The sequence below is a fragment of the Nomascus leucogenys genome, chromosome 10, assembly GCF_006542625.1.
Source record: "Nomascus leucogenys isolate Asia chromosome 10, Asia_NLE_v1, whole genome shotgun sequence".
Classification (NCBI taxonomy): Eukaryota; Metazoa; Chordata; class Mammalia; order Primates; family Hylobatidae; genus Nomascus; species Nomascus leucogenys.
The window spans coordinates 8,959,586-8,974,445 of record NC_044390.1 but is presented as its reverse complement, the minus strand read 5'-3'; the positions used below and the strand labels follow the sequence as shown (position 1 = coordinate 8,974,445).

Here is a 14,860-nt window from a genome sequence, read left to right as displayed (position 1 = left end):
AAAGACCTTGAAGTTTTGAGAATTTGGAATTTAAGTAGTCAAAACTATATTTTACTGAAAAGGTCAAATGTGCCTTGATAACTTACCAAAATACATTTGACCTTTTCAGTTAGACATTTACTGTATTTACTTTTAATTGACTGTTATACACACACACCCTTGGTTTCTTCAAATATTTAACCAATCTTGGTTTTTAAATGAAAATTTAGGCTGGGCACAGTGGCTCACACCTGTAATCCTAGCACTTTGAGAGGCCAAGGCAGGCAGACCACCTGAGGTCAGGAGTTCAAGACCAGCCTGGCTAACATGGTGAAACTGGGTCTCTACTAAAAATACAAAAATTAGCCGGGTGTGGTGGTGCATGCCTGTAATCCCAGTTACTTGGGAGGCTGAGGCAGGAGAATTGCTTGAACCTGGGAGGTGGAGGTTGCAGTGAGCCAAGATCATGCCACTGCACTCCAGCTTGGGTGACAGAGCAAGCCTCCATCTCAAAAAAAAAAAAAAATCTAATTTGGTATATGGATATTGAGTAATACCTTACTTTTCAACTGAAGTGAACCCAACTAATTTAGACCCTCAACTAGATTATTTTGATGGCGGCCATTTTTAATGAAAAGGACTCACAAGAGCAGGCAATAAACTCCTATTAGGGACTTGGTTAAAAATGAAACAGGCCTGGCGTGGTGGCTCATGCCTGTAATCCTAGCACTTTGGGAGGCCCAGGTGAGTGGCCAACATGGTGAAAGGCCAGCCTGGCCAACATAGTGAAACCCCATCTCTACTAAGAATACAAAAATTGGCCGGGTGTGGTGGCATGTGCCTATAATCTCAGCTACTTGGGAGGCTGAGGCAGGAGAATTGCTTGAACCTGGGGAGCAGAGGTTATAGTGAGCTGAGATCATGCCACTTCCCTCCAGCCTGGGCAACAGAGCAAGACTCCATCTCAAAAAAAGAAAAAAAGGAACAAAGCGAAATAAACTTCCAGAAATACCTTGAGATCATAAAGATTCAGTCTGTGTTCCATCTGATACCGTTTACTCTCTGAATCTGGCTTTTGCAGCAGGAATTTGTGAGCCATGCCAAGATCTTGAACTGTCAAAGGACTTAGTTACAGTCAGAACCTTTTAGGGCTGGAAAGGTGAAAGGCACCTTTTTGAAATACAGAGGGTCCTTGTCATTCTTGAGGGCAGTCTCCTGAGGCCTTCCTCAGTTCCCCAGTTCCCTGTTACTGGCATGTTTATACAGGCTCCTGGCTTACATCCTCATCACATGTTTTGTGGACAGCCATGTGTTTCCTGTGCATATTTTTGCTTGGTGACTATTTTTTTTTCCTGCAAAGAAACACTTAAGACAATTTTATTTTTAAAGATGAAGAGTAGAGGCCAGGAACGGTGGCTCACGCTTCTCATCACAGCACTTTGGAAAGCCAGATTACTTGAGGTCCGGAGTTCAAGACCAGCCTGGTCAACATGGCGAGACCCCCGTCTCTACTAAAAATACAAAAATTAGCTGAGCATGGTGGCGAGCCCCTGTAATCCCAGCTACTTGAGAGCCTGAGGCACGGGAATCGCTTGAACCCTGGAGGTGGAGGTCACGGTGAGCCGAGATTGCACCACTGTACTCCAGCCTGGGTGACAGAGCGAGACTCTATCTCAAAAAAAAAAAAAAAAAAAAAAAGAAATGAAAAAGATGAAGAGTAGAAGTCAACAAAGCCTCGTTGAGATACGTCTGCTGAGCTCGAGCTGTTATTAGTCGAGTGGTTTCTTCCCCAGTGGATCTTTAGTGGAATGAATAACTGCAGGTGCTGGGGGTAGTCACATGAATAATGCCGAGTCCCTGAATGTTAAGGACCAATTGCATTCTCTATGACATTTAGGGTACTATACATTTAAGTTTAAATTTTGTTCAATTTTGGGGGTCACTGATTTGTGTAATTGATGTTTATTATGCTTATAGTTGTGTTCTAATCAAGTGATAGATGTTTTGGTGCAGTTGCCATTTTCTCACAAACTTTTTATTTATTTATTTTTTTGAGATGGAGACTCGCTCTGTCATCCAGGCTGCAGTGCAATGGCACAATCTTGGCGCACTGCAACCTCTGTCACCTGGGCTTAGGCAATTCTCCTGCCTCAGCCTCCTGAGTAGCTGGGATTACAGGTGCATACCATCACGCCCAGCTAATTTTGTGTTTTTAGTAGAGATGGGGTTTCTCCACGTTGGTCAGGCTGGTCTTGAATTCCTGACCTCAGGTGTTTTGCCCCCTTCAGCCTACCAAAGTGCTAGGATTACAGGCGTGAGACACCACACCCGGCTGGGATTACAGGTGCACACCATCATGCCCAACTAATTTTGTATTTTTAGTAGAGATGGGGTTTCTCCATGTTGGCCAGGCTGGTCTCGAATTCCTGACCTCAGGTGTTTTGCCTGCCTCGGCTTCCCAAAGTGCTGGGATTACAGGCGTGAGCCACGGCACCCGGCCATCAGAAACTTAAAAGTTTAAACCTGAACATAGAATTCATAATTGTTGAATTTTTATGGTTACGAATATTAGATACTTTATAGAAAATATTTAGACTACCTGTTACAATTACATGCCTTTTTAAAGCATGTTACCACATTTTGGGTATGTTTATAGATTGATAAACTGCTTGTATACAGAGAGAAGTATGGTGATGTTCCCCACTCCTCTCTTAACTCTCTCTCTAGCCTTCTATCCTCTTTTAATTAATGGTCTGACACAAAATCATGTGTCCTTACTTAGGTGTTGGAAATGCTATTTTTTCATTAGAATGCTTATAGGACACACCTTGATAATGGGAAAAATGTTATATGAGTCCGAGAGTGAATATGTGCCCTGTTATGAGAGTGAATATGTGCCCTGTTATGCATTATGATTTTAAAATTATTATGAGTTTCCTTGTTGAGTATTTTGCCATGCTGATTAAATATGTATTCTGATCTTATTTGGAGATAAATCTTTAGTTTTTCAACCATAAGGAAACCATGGGAACCAATTTTATATATATATATAATATATGTGTATATATATTATAGATATGTGTATATATATTATAGATATGTGTGTATATATTATAGATATGTGTATATATACATTATAGATATGTGTATATATATTTTATATATGTGTGTGTGTGTATATATATATATATGTGTGTATATATATATATATATATGTGTATATATTTGAGATGGAGTCTTGCTTTGTCACCCAGGCTAGAGTGCAGTGGCACGATCTCGGCTCACTGCAACCTCCGCCTCCCAGGTTCAAGCGATTTTTCTGCCTCAGTCTCCCAAGTAGCTGGGACTACAGGTGCACGCCATCACTCCCGGCTAATTTTTGTATTATTAGTAGAAGTGGGGTTTTACCATATTGGCCAGGCTGGTCTTGAACTCCTGACCTCGTGATCCTCCCGCCTCAGGCTCCCAAAGTGCTGGGATTACAGGCGTAGCCACTGTACACAGCCGGGAACCAGTAATATTTTATACGAATTAATGAACGCAGAGAGTACATAAATTATGCCACTAGAATTATTCTTTTGTTCATTATACTGGCCTGTAAAATGAGACTAAAAGATTCCTGTGTCAACATATTTAAAATACGGCCATGTTAATTATTTTAATGATTTTGTTTACAAGTTACAAGAAAAATTATGATGAGTATAACTGTATATACCATTATCAGACTTCCTCATGAGATCACTTGTTTGGGGAACTACAGACTTGAACCACAGAAATTGGAATATAAAATTTCTGTCATTTGACTGTACAACATGTTAACAATCGTTTTCTCCATGCAGGTACCATTTATATTTACACCATTTGCAGAAAACTGATGGTCATAGGTCAGTCTTCCAAGGTATGAAATGTACTGACAAAATATTTTCCCCTCTATTTCCTTATTTTTCTTAAGGCTTTCATTACACAGTATATTGAGTGTTAAACAAGGAATATTTGGAGAATTATATAAGATAAAATTCAGTAAATATATATTATATAGCTTTATTATTCTTAGTTTTGCTTTATAGGGGTCATATGTAAAAATATAGATGATTTAATGAAAAGAAAGGAAATTCCTGAAAATGTTAGTATTCTCTGTCTCTCAGATAGTCATGCTTGTCACGCTTGATCGTGAACATCCATCTGGTTACTATAGCTTTAGGTAGGGTGACCATCCATCCTGGCTTGCCCAGGAAAGTCCCAGTTTATGCCTGTTATCCTGTTAGTAATTATCAGTAGTGGCCACTTTTACTAGTAAAAGTGGCCTGGGCCGGGCGCAGTAGCTTACACCTGTAATCCCAGCACTTTGGGAGACCTCAACTGGCAGATCACTTGAGGCCAGGAGTTTGAGACCAGCCTGGCCAACATGGCAAAACCCTGTCTTTACAAAAAATACAAAAATTAGCCGGACATGGTGGCACATGCCTGTAGTCCCAGCTGCTTGGGAGGCTGAGGTGGCAAGATTGCTTGAGCCTGAGAGGCGGAGGTTGCAGAGAGTCAAGATCGTGCCACTTTGCATTCTTGCCTGGGTGACAGAGCAAGACTGTGTCTCAAATAAAAAAAAAAAAAGAAAATTAAAAAAAGGTGTCCTGGTTTGGATGATAAACTATGGTTACCCCCTTTATGTCATGATATGGAGCTTGGATTTCATTCTGCTTGAAGTGTTTCCACTTCTGGCCTGCATGCTAATCGGGTGAATGCACACTTAAACTCTAACCCAGCTGCATGACGAAGGCAAGGAGACTTTATTTTATAAGATTCTTACTTATCAGTACTCACTGCTCAGTGTTAGCTTGAAGAAATTGCTGACACTTCTATTGACTTCCCTACAATGTTGGTAGCGTTTTTGTCCGCAGGAGACATATTTATTCCCTGTATTAATTTTCCGGTTATTGGAATGTAGGCCAAGACGGGCGAATATACTCCCGTTGAGACCCTGCTTGAGTTGTTGCTGGCATCTGAAACATGACTACTTTATTCTTTATTCCATGCAGAACCTTACCCTGAATATTCTAACACTCAGGAGAGATATGTTTTTTCTTATTTCCTCAAAGCATAGCCAAGTATCTTAAAAGTTGACAACATTTGAAAAATAAAAATGGAAGTAAAGAAATTTGCATGCTCAATGGATAACATTAATTATGTGTTCTCTCTCTGTTTTGCTTCTCGAATTAAAAAACTCTATGACAGACAGTGACTTGAAGAAGCTCTGTGCCAGCTTTCTGAGTGTGAATTAAATTGAGGGGGGACTCTCCCAGGTCTAATGTAAACTTGGCCCGCAGACTATTGCAATGATGCTACATTCAGTTCCAGATGATTTCCTAAAGAGAATTTGCATACTCTGGTTGCACTTGGTGTAACGACAACAAACATGGCTTCACAGGACCATCATAGTTTGGTCTGCTTCAGTGCTTGCTGCCAAAGCTTTGAAGGGCAGAGATGTCTGTGCCAACATTTGACTGTTAGTGTTTGTGCTTGTTAACGCTGAGAGAATTTTAAAGTGACAGTCATCTTAAAATAATTTCTTATTCATAACCTTTGTAAGACATTTCTTCTCTGCCTCATATACCTTGAGTTTGTCTCTGATAAAATAAGGATAGTTGAGTATTTTGCCATGCTGATTAAATATGTATTCTAATCTTACTAGGAGATAAATCTTCAGTTTTTCAACCATAAGGAAACCATGGGAACCAATAATATTTTATATGAATTTATAAAAGCACAGGGTACATAAATTTTGCCACTAAAGTTATTCTTTTGTTCATTGTATTTCAAAACTTAAATCGCCTGTAAAATGAGACTAAAATGAGTATAGTTCTTTTTTTTCTGAGACTGAGTCTTGCTCTGTTGCCCAGGCTGGGTGCAGTGGCGCCGTCTTAGCTCACTGCAAGCTCTGCCTCCTGGGTTCAAGTGATTCTCCTGCCTCAGCCCCCTGAGTAGCTGGGATTACAGGCACCCACCACCACGCCAGGCTAATTTTTTGTATTTTTAGTAGAGATGGGGTTTCATCATATTGGCTAGGCTGGTCTCGAACTCCTGATCTCCAGTGATCTGCCCGCCTCAAGCCTTCCAAAGTGCTGGGATTACAGGTGTGAGCCACGACGCCTGGTCCAAAATGAGTATAGTTCTGTGGTGCCAGTCTTGTGGGATGGGAATGGGAGGTGAGGGATGCAATAATTTTTGGGGGGGGGTGGTGGGTGGTTGTACATTTGGCACCTGAAGATCTGAATGACATTCTTTCTGTTTCAAGGAAATTAATAATTTTCACCAGTAATTCCCAAACCTCCAGCTGGTAAATTGATTCCTGAGCTGAGACTAAAAATGGATTCGATGGGTCCATTTAATGGAGACAAGTCCTTGGAGGTCCCACCGTGTGTGAGATGTCCTGGGTCTGTGGGATTTGAATACTTTAGTGACTTCAGAGTTCAAGTATGTTATAGCATAAGACGGAAGGAGAAGTAGACCTGGGCTTCTCATGCTGTCTAAACTCCCATTTATATAGGATCTAGGCATGAGGGCTAGCTTTTGTTATTACTATTGAATCTGTACTATGTGCTAGGTCCTGTGAAAGGCTTATGAGGTGGGCACTAGCATCATCATCATTAACATTGATTGAATGAATGCCTACCGTCATCAAGTATGCTTGTAAGCACGTTCATTTATCATCTCATTTAATCTTCACACCACCACTTTGAGAAAGGTGCTGTTATTACCTCTATCTTTTTTTTTTTTTTGATACAGAGTCTCGCTCTGTCGCCCAGGCTGGAGTGCAGTGGCGTGGTCTTGGCTCACTGCAAGCTCCACCTCCCGAGTTCATGCCATTCTTCTGCCTCAGCCTCCCGAGTAGCTGGGACTACAGGCGCCCGCCCCCACCCCCGGCTAATTTTTTGTATTTTTTGTATTTTTAGTAGAAACAGGGTTTCACCTTCTTAGCCGGGATGGTCTCGATCTCCTGACCTCATGATCCACCCGCCTCGGCCTTCCAAAGTGCTGGGATTACAGGCGTGAGCCACTGCACCCGGCCATTACCTCTATCTTATATAATAGATAAGGAAGCTGAGGCTGGGAAAAGTTACTTTGCTCAGGGTCACACAACTAGTTAGAGATGTACTGAGACCAGGGGCAGTGTCACCCTGTACCGTTAGAATAATGCATGTCTGTTGACTAAATGGAATCCTGTCATGACCCATTCTATTTTGGTTTACGTACTCAAATGGATAAGCTGCAGGGAAGGGGTTGATATTTTCTGACATAACCCTATCTTCCTAAAGACATCCTGAAAACCAAAACTAACCAGGGGCTCTTCCCTAGGTGAGAAACACCTAATTTAGTGCTGCAGCAGGTCACCAGCGTAAGCTTGGGGAATAGAGGGTGGTCAGACTTCTGAAACCTCTTTCCCTGAAGACATATGACCATTTTGCTTTTGTTTATGGAATAATTTAGTTTCTTCGGTGGCATTTAAAACTGTAGTACAGTACTCAGCAAACATTAAAGAATACATCTAGAATCTGTTCGTTCTAAGAAACGATTGATTTCTGTTTCATTTTACTATGAAACTGAAATAGTTGGACAACGTATGTGGCTTGAATAGTTACTGTCAAATTATTTCACATACCATTACATAAACTTTAAGTCCTGACTTTGAAATTGCTTGTCATTTTCTTTAAATGGTGTAAGCTGATATAAATGAGGCTGCAGCGCCATCCTGTGGCTGAGCTGATTAGTAGTGTGTATGTTTCCTACTCAACACCTACCAACATGCTCTTACTGGGGCCATGTTTTGGATATGGATATTATTTGACTTTTCAAAGTTCTTTTTTTTTTTTTTCATGAAGAGAACAGTCCTGATGTATCCTATTAAATTTTTTAATTAATAGAAACAATTATTTGTAGCTTTTAAGGGTAAGAAAAAATGCTACAAATTGAGTCATATTTTGAAAATGGCTTTTCCTGTTTAAACTTGAAAGATAGTTTTTCATAACCCTAAGTGGTTTATGGTGAGCTTCTCCCCTTTGTCAAGCCTCCTCTGTGTACTGGAAAGAACACTGCACTTGGGAGTTCGAAGACCTCAGTTTCAGCCCCAGCTCTTTTGCTTAGAATGAGTTTAGCCTCATGGAGTCAAGCTAAGTTACTTTTAAGATCCCTTCTGGCACAAAAAACTTTGATTTTCCATAAACAAATTAAATACAATGTGAACAATTGTTAACTGAAGCTATTTTTATTTTGAAATGTGAAATTTCTAATACCAGGAGTCCTGAAGGATTTTAGAAAGATGTGAATTTAAAGGGGAAATTTCGGCATGGCTTAATCATATACCGCTCAACCCAAACCACAACAATCCAAATGCAAAAATCTGAAATAGAGATTGTTAGGGAGTAGCAAATGTGAGAAAAATTCGAGGGTTTTTGGTGATATGATTAATTTCATATCAGTTCACAAAGTTTACAGCAATAACAATGACAGCAACAACAAAAACAGCAATGAATCAACCTCAGTCTAATTTAGAAGAGTTACAGTGTCCACAGCCATGGACTGAGAATGTTGACTGTACTGTGGTCTAGCCATACACCCTGAAAGGATGCTGGCAACCTGGGGTAAAGCCACAGAAGGCCAATCATGGTGGAGAAGGGCAGCGCAGTTCTGTGAGGGATGGACGTGCTTGGGGATATTTACCCTGGACGAGAGAGCCGAGGGAGAGGGCAGGCTGCATTAAGTGTTTTTAGATTTCTGGATGGCTGTAATTTAGAAGTGAGTTTTGGATTGCTTTGTGCTGTTCTGGAAGGCATGATGAGGACCAATGCACTGGGGGTATATCAAGGTGGATTTTATTTTAGATTATGGAAGTATTTTCCTAGCATGTCATGTACATTATCTCTTTCTCCATAACAGCACTATTGTGATGTGAAAAAATACCCATTTTACAGGTGAGAAAATTGAGGCCTAAAGAGGTAAAATGATCCAACCACTCGGTGGTAAAATTGGGACCGAAATCCGGGTTTATTTGATTCTAATCTTGGACCATTTCTACTAAGCATCGCCGGCCGCAGGCTGTAAGGCTTTTTCCTTTTCCTTACCTCCTATACCAGCTAATCTTCAGAATCACATGCTGGTTCCAGGCCAACAAATAACAATTGTATCATTGGAGTTAATTCCTAGACTACTGTTGACATGATAAATGTTAATAAAAATGAGCGGAGAGGCTTATAATAAGATAAGACAGGCCGGGTGCAGTGGCTCATGCCTGTAATTCCAGCACTTTGGGAGGCCGAGGTGGGTGGATCACTTGAGGTCAGGAGCTCAAGACCAGCTTTGTCAACATGGTAAAACCCCCTCTCTACTAAAATAGAAAAATTAGCCAGGTGTGGTGGTGCACACCTGTAGTTCCAGTTACTTAGGAGGCTGAGGCATGAGAATCAATTGATTGTGCAGGGGGCGGAGGTTGCAGTAAGCCGCGATTGTGCCATTGCACTCCAGCCTGGGTGACAGAGCAAGACTCTGTCTAAAAACAAACAAACAAACAAACAAACAAAAAAGACATTTTAGAGTGTCTTCCAAAATAGCTTGAGATTTTGAGTTTTTAAATTATCTTTTACTTTTTAAATGCTTGTTTCTTCTCGACACGTTGTTTATGGTATTTTTGGTTTAAGTAATCAGCAACTTGTGCTCACAACTTAGAATTTGATTATATTTAATACAGTTATCATTATTAACTTAAAATGAAAACAAATCCAATGGTGCCCTTTATTTTGCAGGCCTTAGAGTATCTCCTGTGGGCCAGCATGTGTATGGAGTCCTTGGTCCCGCTCCTGTCCCTCAGGTACTTGACATGGCGCACTACTCTCTACACAGCTGTTTGCCAGTGCTGCTATGACTGCCATGCTGGGATTCACGGAGAGGTATGCTGCTTTTTAACTCTGAGGAGTCGAATTTTTTTTTTGAGATGGAATCTGGCTTTGTTTCCCAGGCTGGAGTGCAGTGACGTCATCTCGGTTCACTGCAATGTCCACCTCCCAGGTTCAAGCAATTCTCCTGCCTTAGCCTCTTGAGTAGCTGGGATTACAGGCATGCGCCACCCATGCCTGGCTAATTTTTGTATTTTTAGTAGAGACAGGGTTTTGCCATGTTGACCAGGCTGATTTCGAACTCCTGACCTCAGGTGATCTGCCTGCTTTGGCTTCTCAAAATGCTAGGATTACAGGCGTGAGCCACCATGCCCAGGCCCAGTATTTTAAAATAGAGCGTATTCAGCATTTTCTTCCTTAGATGCCTGCAAGGTGAAAAACAAAACCCAACCAAAGAATTGAAATGAAGCAAAGACAAAAGTTCAAGGCTTTATTTGCACAAATTTGCTTGGCTTTTCCATTCTTTTTCTCTCTCGCCCTCCTTTCTGCTCTCTCCTTTATTCTGTATTCACTTTCACCTTCTTTGCTCCATTTCTGAGTAAGATTTTTGGAATTTTTAAAATTAAGATTTTTATTCTTAAATGACAAATAATAATTGTATATACTTATGAGGTACAACGTGATGTTTTGTTGAATGTATACACTGTGGAATGATTAAGCTAATTAACATATTCATCTTCTCACATACCTTTTTCCTGTAATGAGAACACTTAAAATCTATTTATTAGCAATTTTGAAATATGCAATATGTTATTGTTAACTATGATCACCATGCTGTGCAATAGATCTCAAAAACTTCTATCTGTTGTCTTTCCATCCTCACTTTGCTCTTGAATACAAGCCACCTTCCCTCCTCGTTTAGTTTTGTGTTCCTTATCACTTAGTATATACACTCTTGTCTTGCTTTTCTCTGCTAACCACCATTTAATACACTTTGTTTTTCTTTTGTTTTCTTTCTTTATTTTTTTAAGATAGAGTCTTGCTCTGTTGCCCAGGCTGGAGTGCAGTGGTCTGATCACGGCTCACTGCAGTCTTAGTCTCTGGAGTAGCTGGGACTGCAGACGCACACCACTATCCCAAGCTAATTGAATACACCTTCTAATGACCATTTAATACTCTCTGTTTTTTGTTTTTCCTTCTTTCATCTCATTTTGATTGAGTACTTGAAATATAACTTAACTTCAGGCTTGGCATGGTGGCTCATGCCTGTAATCCCAGCACTTTGGGAGGCTAAGGCGGGTGGATCAGCTGAGGTCAGGAGTTCGAGACCAGCTTGGCCAACATGGCAAAACCCTGTCTCTACTAAAAATACAAAAATTAGTCAGGCATGGTGGTGTGCACCTGTAGTCCCAGCTACTCGGGAGGCTGAGGCTGCAGTAAGCTGAGATCGCACCATTGCACTCCAGCCTGGGCAACAAGAGTGAAACTCCATCTCAAAAAAATTTATATATATATAAAATTTCTATATATATAAAACATTTATATATAAAATATATAAATTATATATAATACATATAAATTATATATATAATATATATATTATATATAAATTTATATATATACATTTATATATAATTTATATATATCTAACTCCAGAGCTTCTATTGGCCTGTAGAGTGCCCCGTGTCAATTTGAAAAAGGCATCTTCTCTACATTACATGATACCTGGCTTGGTCAGTGGATGGGGCCTTGGTGAGAATGAGAAATAAGCACCCCTTCCTTTGGGCCAACACGTTCCTGCACAAGGGTGCATGGTTTGGTATGTGGGGCGTAAGCTAGATTTCTGCTGTAGTCAACCTCTTTGGCTGGAAGTCTTGTGTAGGACTGCCTTCATGGCTGTGCACATGCCTGTTCGTATCTTGTTAACTACCATAAATAAATCATCTGGCCAATTCACAGTTCCATTTAGTTTTTCCTGCCTGAACTAATTCTGAAGGGTTGGATGCTGGTGGCACATAGGCAGAAGAACAGCCTAATTTAACCTTCACGGGTTACTTGTGTAGCTCAAGATACATTCCAGAAAGACAACTCATCATATATATATATATAGCTAACTTCACTGTACTAGTGGTGGCATATTTTGTTCTATAGCTATTAAGATTATTAGGGAATGGAACTTTTATAGCGTTTTGGCCGTTTGATCCCTATTGGGATTTTTCTTTACTGGAAAATGTAACCCTTCATATATGTTAATATTGTGGTTGGTCTAGAAGCATCTTCATTAAAAATTATAAATGATGAATGAAATATTTCAAAGAGATGGTGAAATAAGGGACAGGAACTCTTGTTATTGAGTTCTTAATAACTCCTTTGAACTCATTTGTTATCTCTAGAGGATTATAGTAATGGTGATATGATTAAATAAGAAAGCCTCCCTTCTTCCTTCCTTCAAATATTTATTAAATACAGTGTGCTGCGTATTGGAGACACAAAAATGAGTAAGATCCTTTCAGGAAGTCGCAATTTGGTGGTCAATGTGAACGTTTAGGTAGATAATGCAGCATGTCAAGATAGGAAGGTTAGGATTTGAGAAGAGCAACTGAGGATGTGTGTGTGTGTGTGTGTGCGCGCGTGCGCGCACATGAGGACATGCAATGCCAAATGCTGAGAAGCGATAATCTGTATGGAGCTACTGTTTAAGTGATATTTCAGCTTTCCTTTTTAAAATTTCATAATTCCTGAAGTTACCTTATCTCACAGTTTATTAGAGAGTTTAGTGGTTCTTAAAAAAATGATAGACTGGATAAAAGGAGTCAGCATTAACCTAGAGCTTAATTCACAGATTAAATCAAATGCCTAGGAGAACAAAACATTGTCTTTATACATTTTAATCACTATATTCTGATTTATGAATTAAATTTATTTTAATCGCATGTAGGCATTTGCTCGGCGTGCTTTGGCTAAAATTGATGAGTTAAGGCAACTGGAATTAATGAGTTCCTCAAAATCCCAGGAAGAATCTCGAAGATATTTTAGAGAGGCCACAGTGAAGGTATAAAAATTTCATGAAATAAAAGAAATTTACCACACTCTACAGCTGATTAAATACTTAATATTAGTAGTTGGGAAGTGCATCTCATTGTTATTTCATGTGTAATTCTGCTTTTTGAGGCAGATGGCAGTGATGATCTTCAAAAGAGGAGTCTTTGAATCTAGAAGAAAAAACAAAGCTGTCTTTAGACCCAAGATAAGAATTAACCTAAGGGAAGTACAAACTGTAAGTCTAAACATGTCTTCTCTCTTTAAGACTCTTTTTGCAGTATATTTGTATTGTGCTCCCATATCTTTCAAGCCTAGTCACTCGTTATTAAATTCTGCCCCCAGTTCTCTGCCCTGGTGGGTAAATAGAGAGAAGAATGTTTTTCTAGTTTGCACGTAGCCTCACTTCATCTCTTTCTCAAAGCTTTTGTGTCTTAGCACAATCCCAGTTTTGCAACCTTAAAGGACAAGAGGCTGAAGAGGAGCCTGTGAAAGATTTCAATGAACTGGCTCTTGCAAATGAATAGGCCTCTGAGTGGTTCTGCGCTTGCCTTTGTCTCTGACCGCTGAGGGTTAGCTGAGCAGGCGAGCAGGCTTTGAGGCTGTGGAGAAGATGGAGGCACCTTTTCTCATCAGCCTTAGGTTTCACCCTTGGGAATGTTCAGGAGCTAGGTTATCCAGTAGCAACAAACAACACTGGTACCTCAGGTGGCTTAAAACAACAATTTATTGCCTACTGGAGTCATATGTTATTTTAGTTATCAGGGGCTCTGCCTTACAAAAGCTGCTCCGGGCCAGGATGAAGAGCAGCCTTCATTTCAAACATTGCTGGTCATTTGGCCAGAGGGGATTAAAGAGAGCTCTGGGGGACCTTGCATGGGCGTTGATGCTCAACATGGAAGTGACATGAGTGTGTTCTTCTCACATGTCATAACCAGTCACACAGCCCCTCCCAACCACAATCGTTATTTGGCAAACAGTAGTAAAGATGATCACAGGGCAGGGAGTAGGCAAAGTTACACTTGTGGGGCCCTCGGCCGTTTTTCTTCCCCTTGTCTTTTTCTTCTTCTTCTTCCCTTTGCCTTCCTGACTCTTAATATCCCCCAGGGCCCAGTTCTCTATCGTTTTGAAGCTCTCCCTGACTGTTCTAGATGGATATACACCCTCTTCTGCGAGCTTCCGTGTAGAGATTGAAAATGAATCTGGGGGGAAGGAGATGAGCAGTTTCTTACAGAAGAGGTGTATCAAATCTCAGAACCTGGAAAGGATTTGGGAAATCGTCTGGTTCAGTCCTTTTATATTACAGTTAGGAAAATAAAGCCTGCAGTATTTAAATGACTGGCTTAAGGTCACAAAGGCAGCCGCTGGCAGAACCAGAACCAGAACCAGCACCTCTAAGTCCAGTGCTTGCCCTCTACTCCAATCACTGCTACTCTCTTTCCTCATTTCTTCTTAACACATTTAGGAGTAATCCTTCTTCTTTCTTTTAAATGAATTACTATATTTAAATACAAATAGTTTTTGGACATGGTACCTTTCCATTGCTACTTAGTGACAATATTGACTACTGAGCCCACAGGTACGTTTTATACATCCCTTTTAAGCTATATATCCCTTACTAACCAACAGTATATTAATTGGCGAGTATATTAATTAAATTATAGGCAATTCCTTGGATAAGCTTTTAAGCTACTTGCATCTGGTATTAAGTAGTGGTGCTATAGTCTTTGTAAAAGGGCAGGGAACAATTTTTTTTTTCTCCCCAGCATTTTTTTCTCTGAGCAACCAAATTTAAATATCCAAAGTTGCAAGACTGTTGTTACTTAGAATATTATTAGGACTTAACAGTTATCCTGGTAGCAAAACTAAATACATTTTCAAAGAAAAATGTTTAAAATTCCAGATAAAATTACATTAAAAACTAATTTATATCTGATTTCCCTTAAGATAATTGTTGAATG

At 40.0% G+C, this 14,860-nt stretch overlaps 1 protein-coding gene across 1 annotated transcript in view; it reads left to right on the top strand.

Annotated features, from left to right (window-relative positions):
• Positions 1-14,860, top strand: part of CFAP54 (cilia and flagella associated protein 54) — a 382,051-nt gene that overhangs the window by 19,573 nt on the left and 347,618 nt on the right. Inside the window, exons 5-8 of the mRNA XM_030819793.1 lie at positions 3,819-3,877; positions 9,771-9,914; positions 12,799-12,912; positions 13,036-13,137. Of these exons, the coding sequence (XP_030675653.1) occupies positions 3,819-3,877; positions 9,771-9,914; positions 12,799-12,912; positions 13,036-13,137 (419 nt within the window). The remainder of the gene's footprint in view (positions 1-3,818; positions 3,878-9,770; positions 9,915-12,798; positions 12,913-13,035; positions 13,138-14,860) is intronic.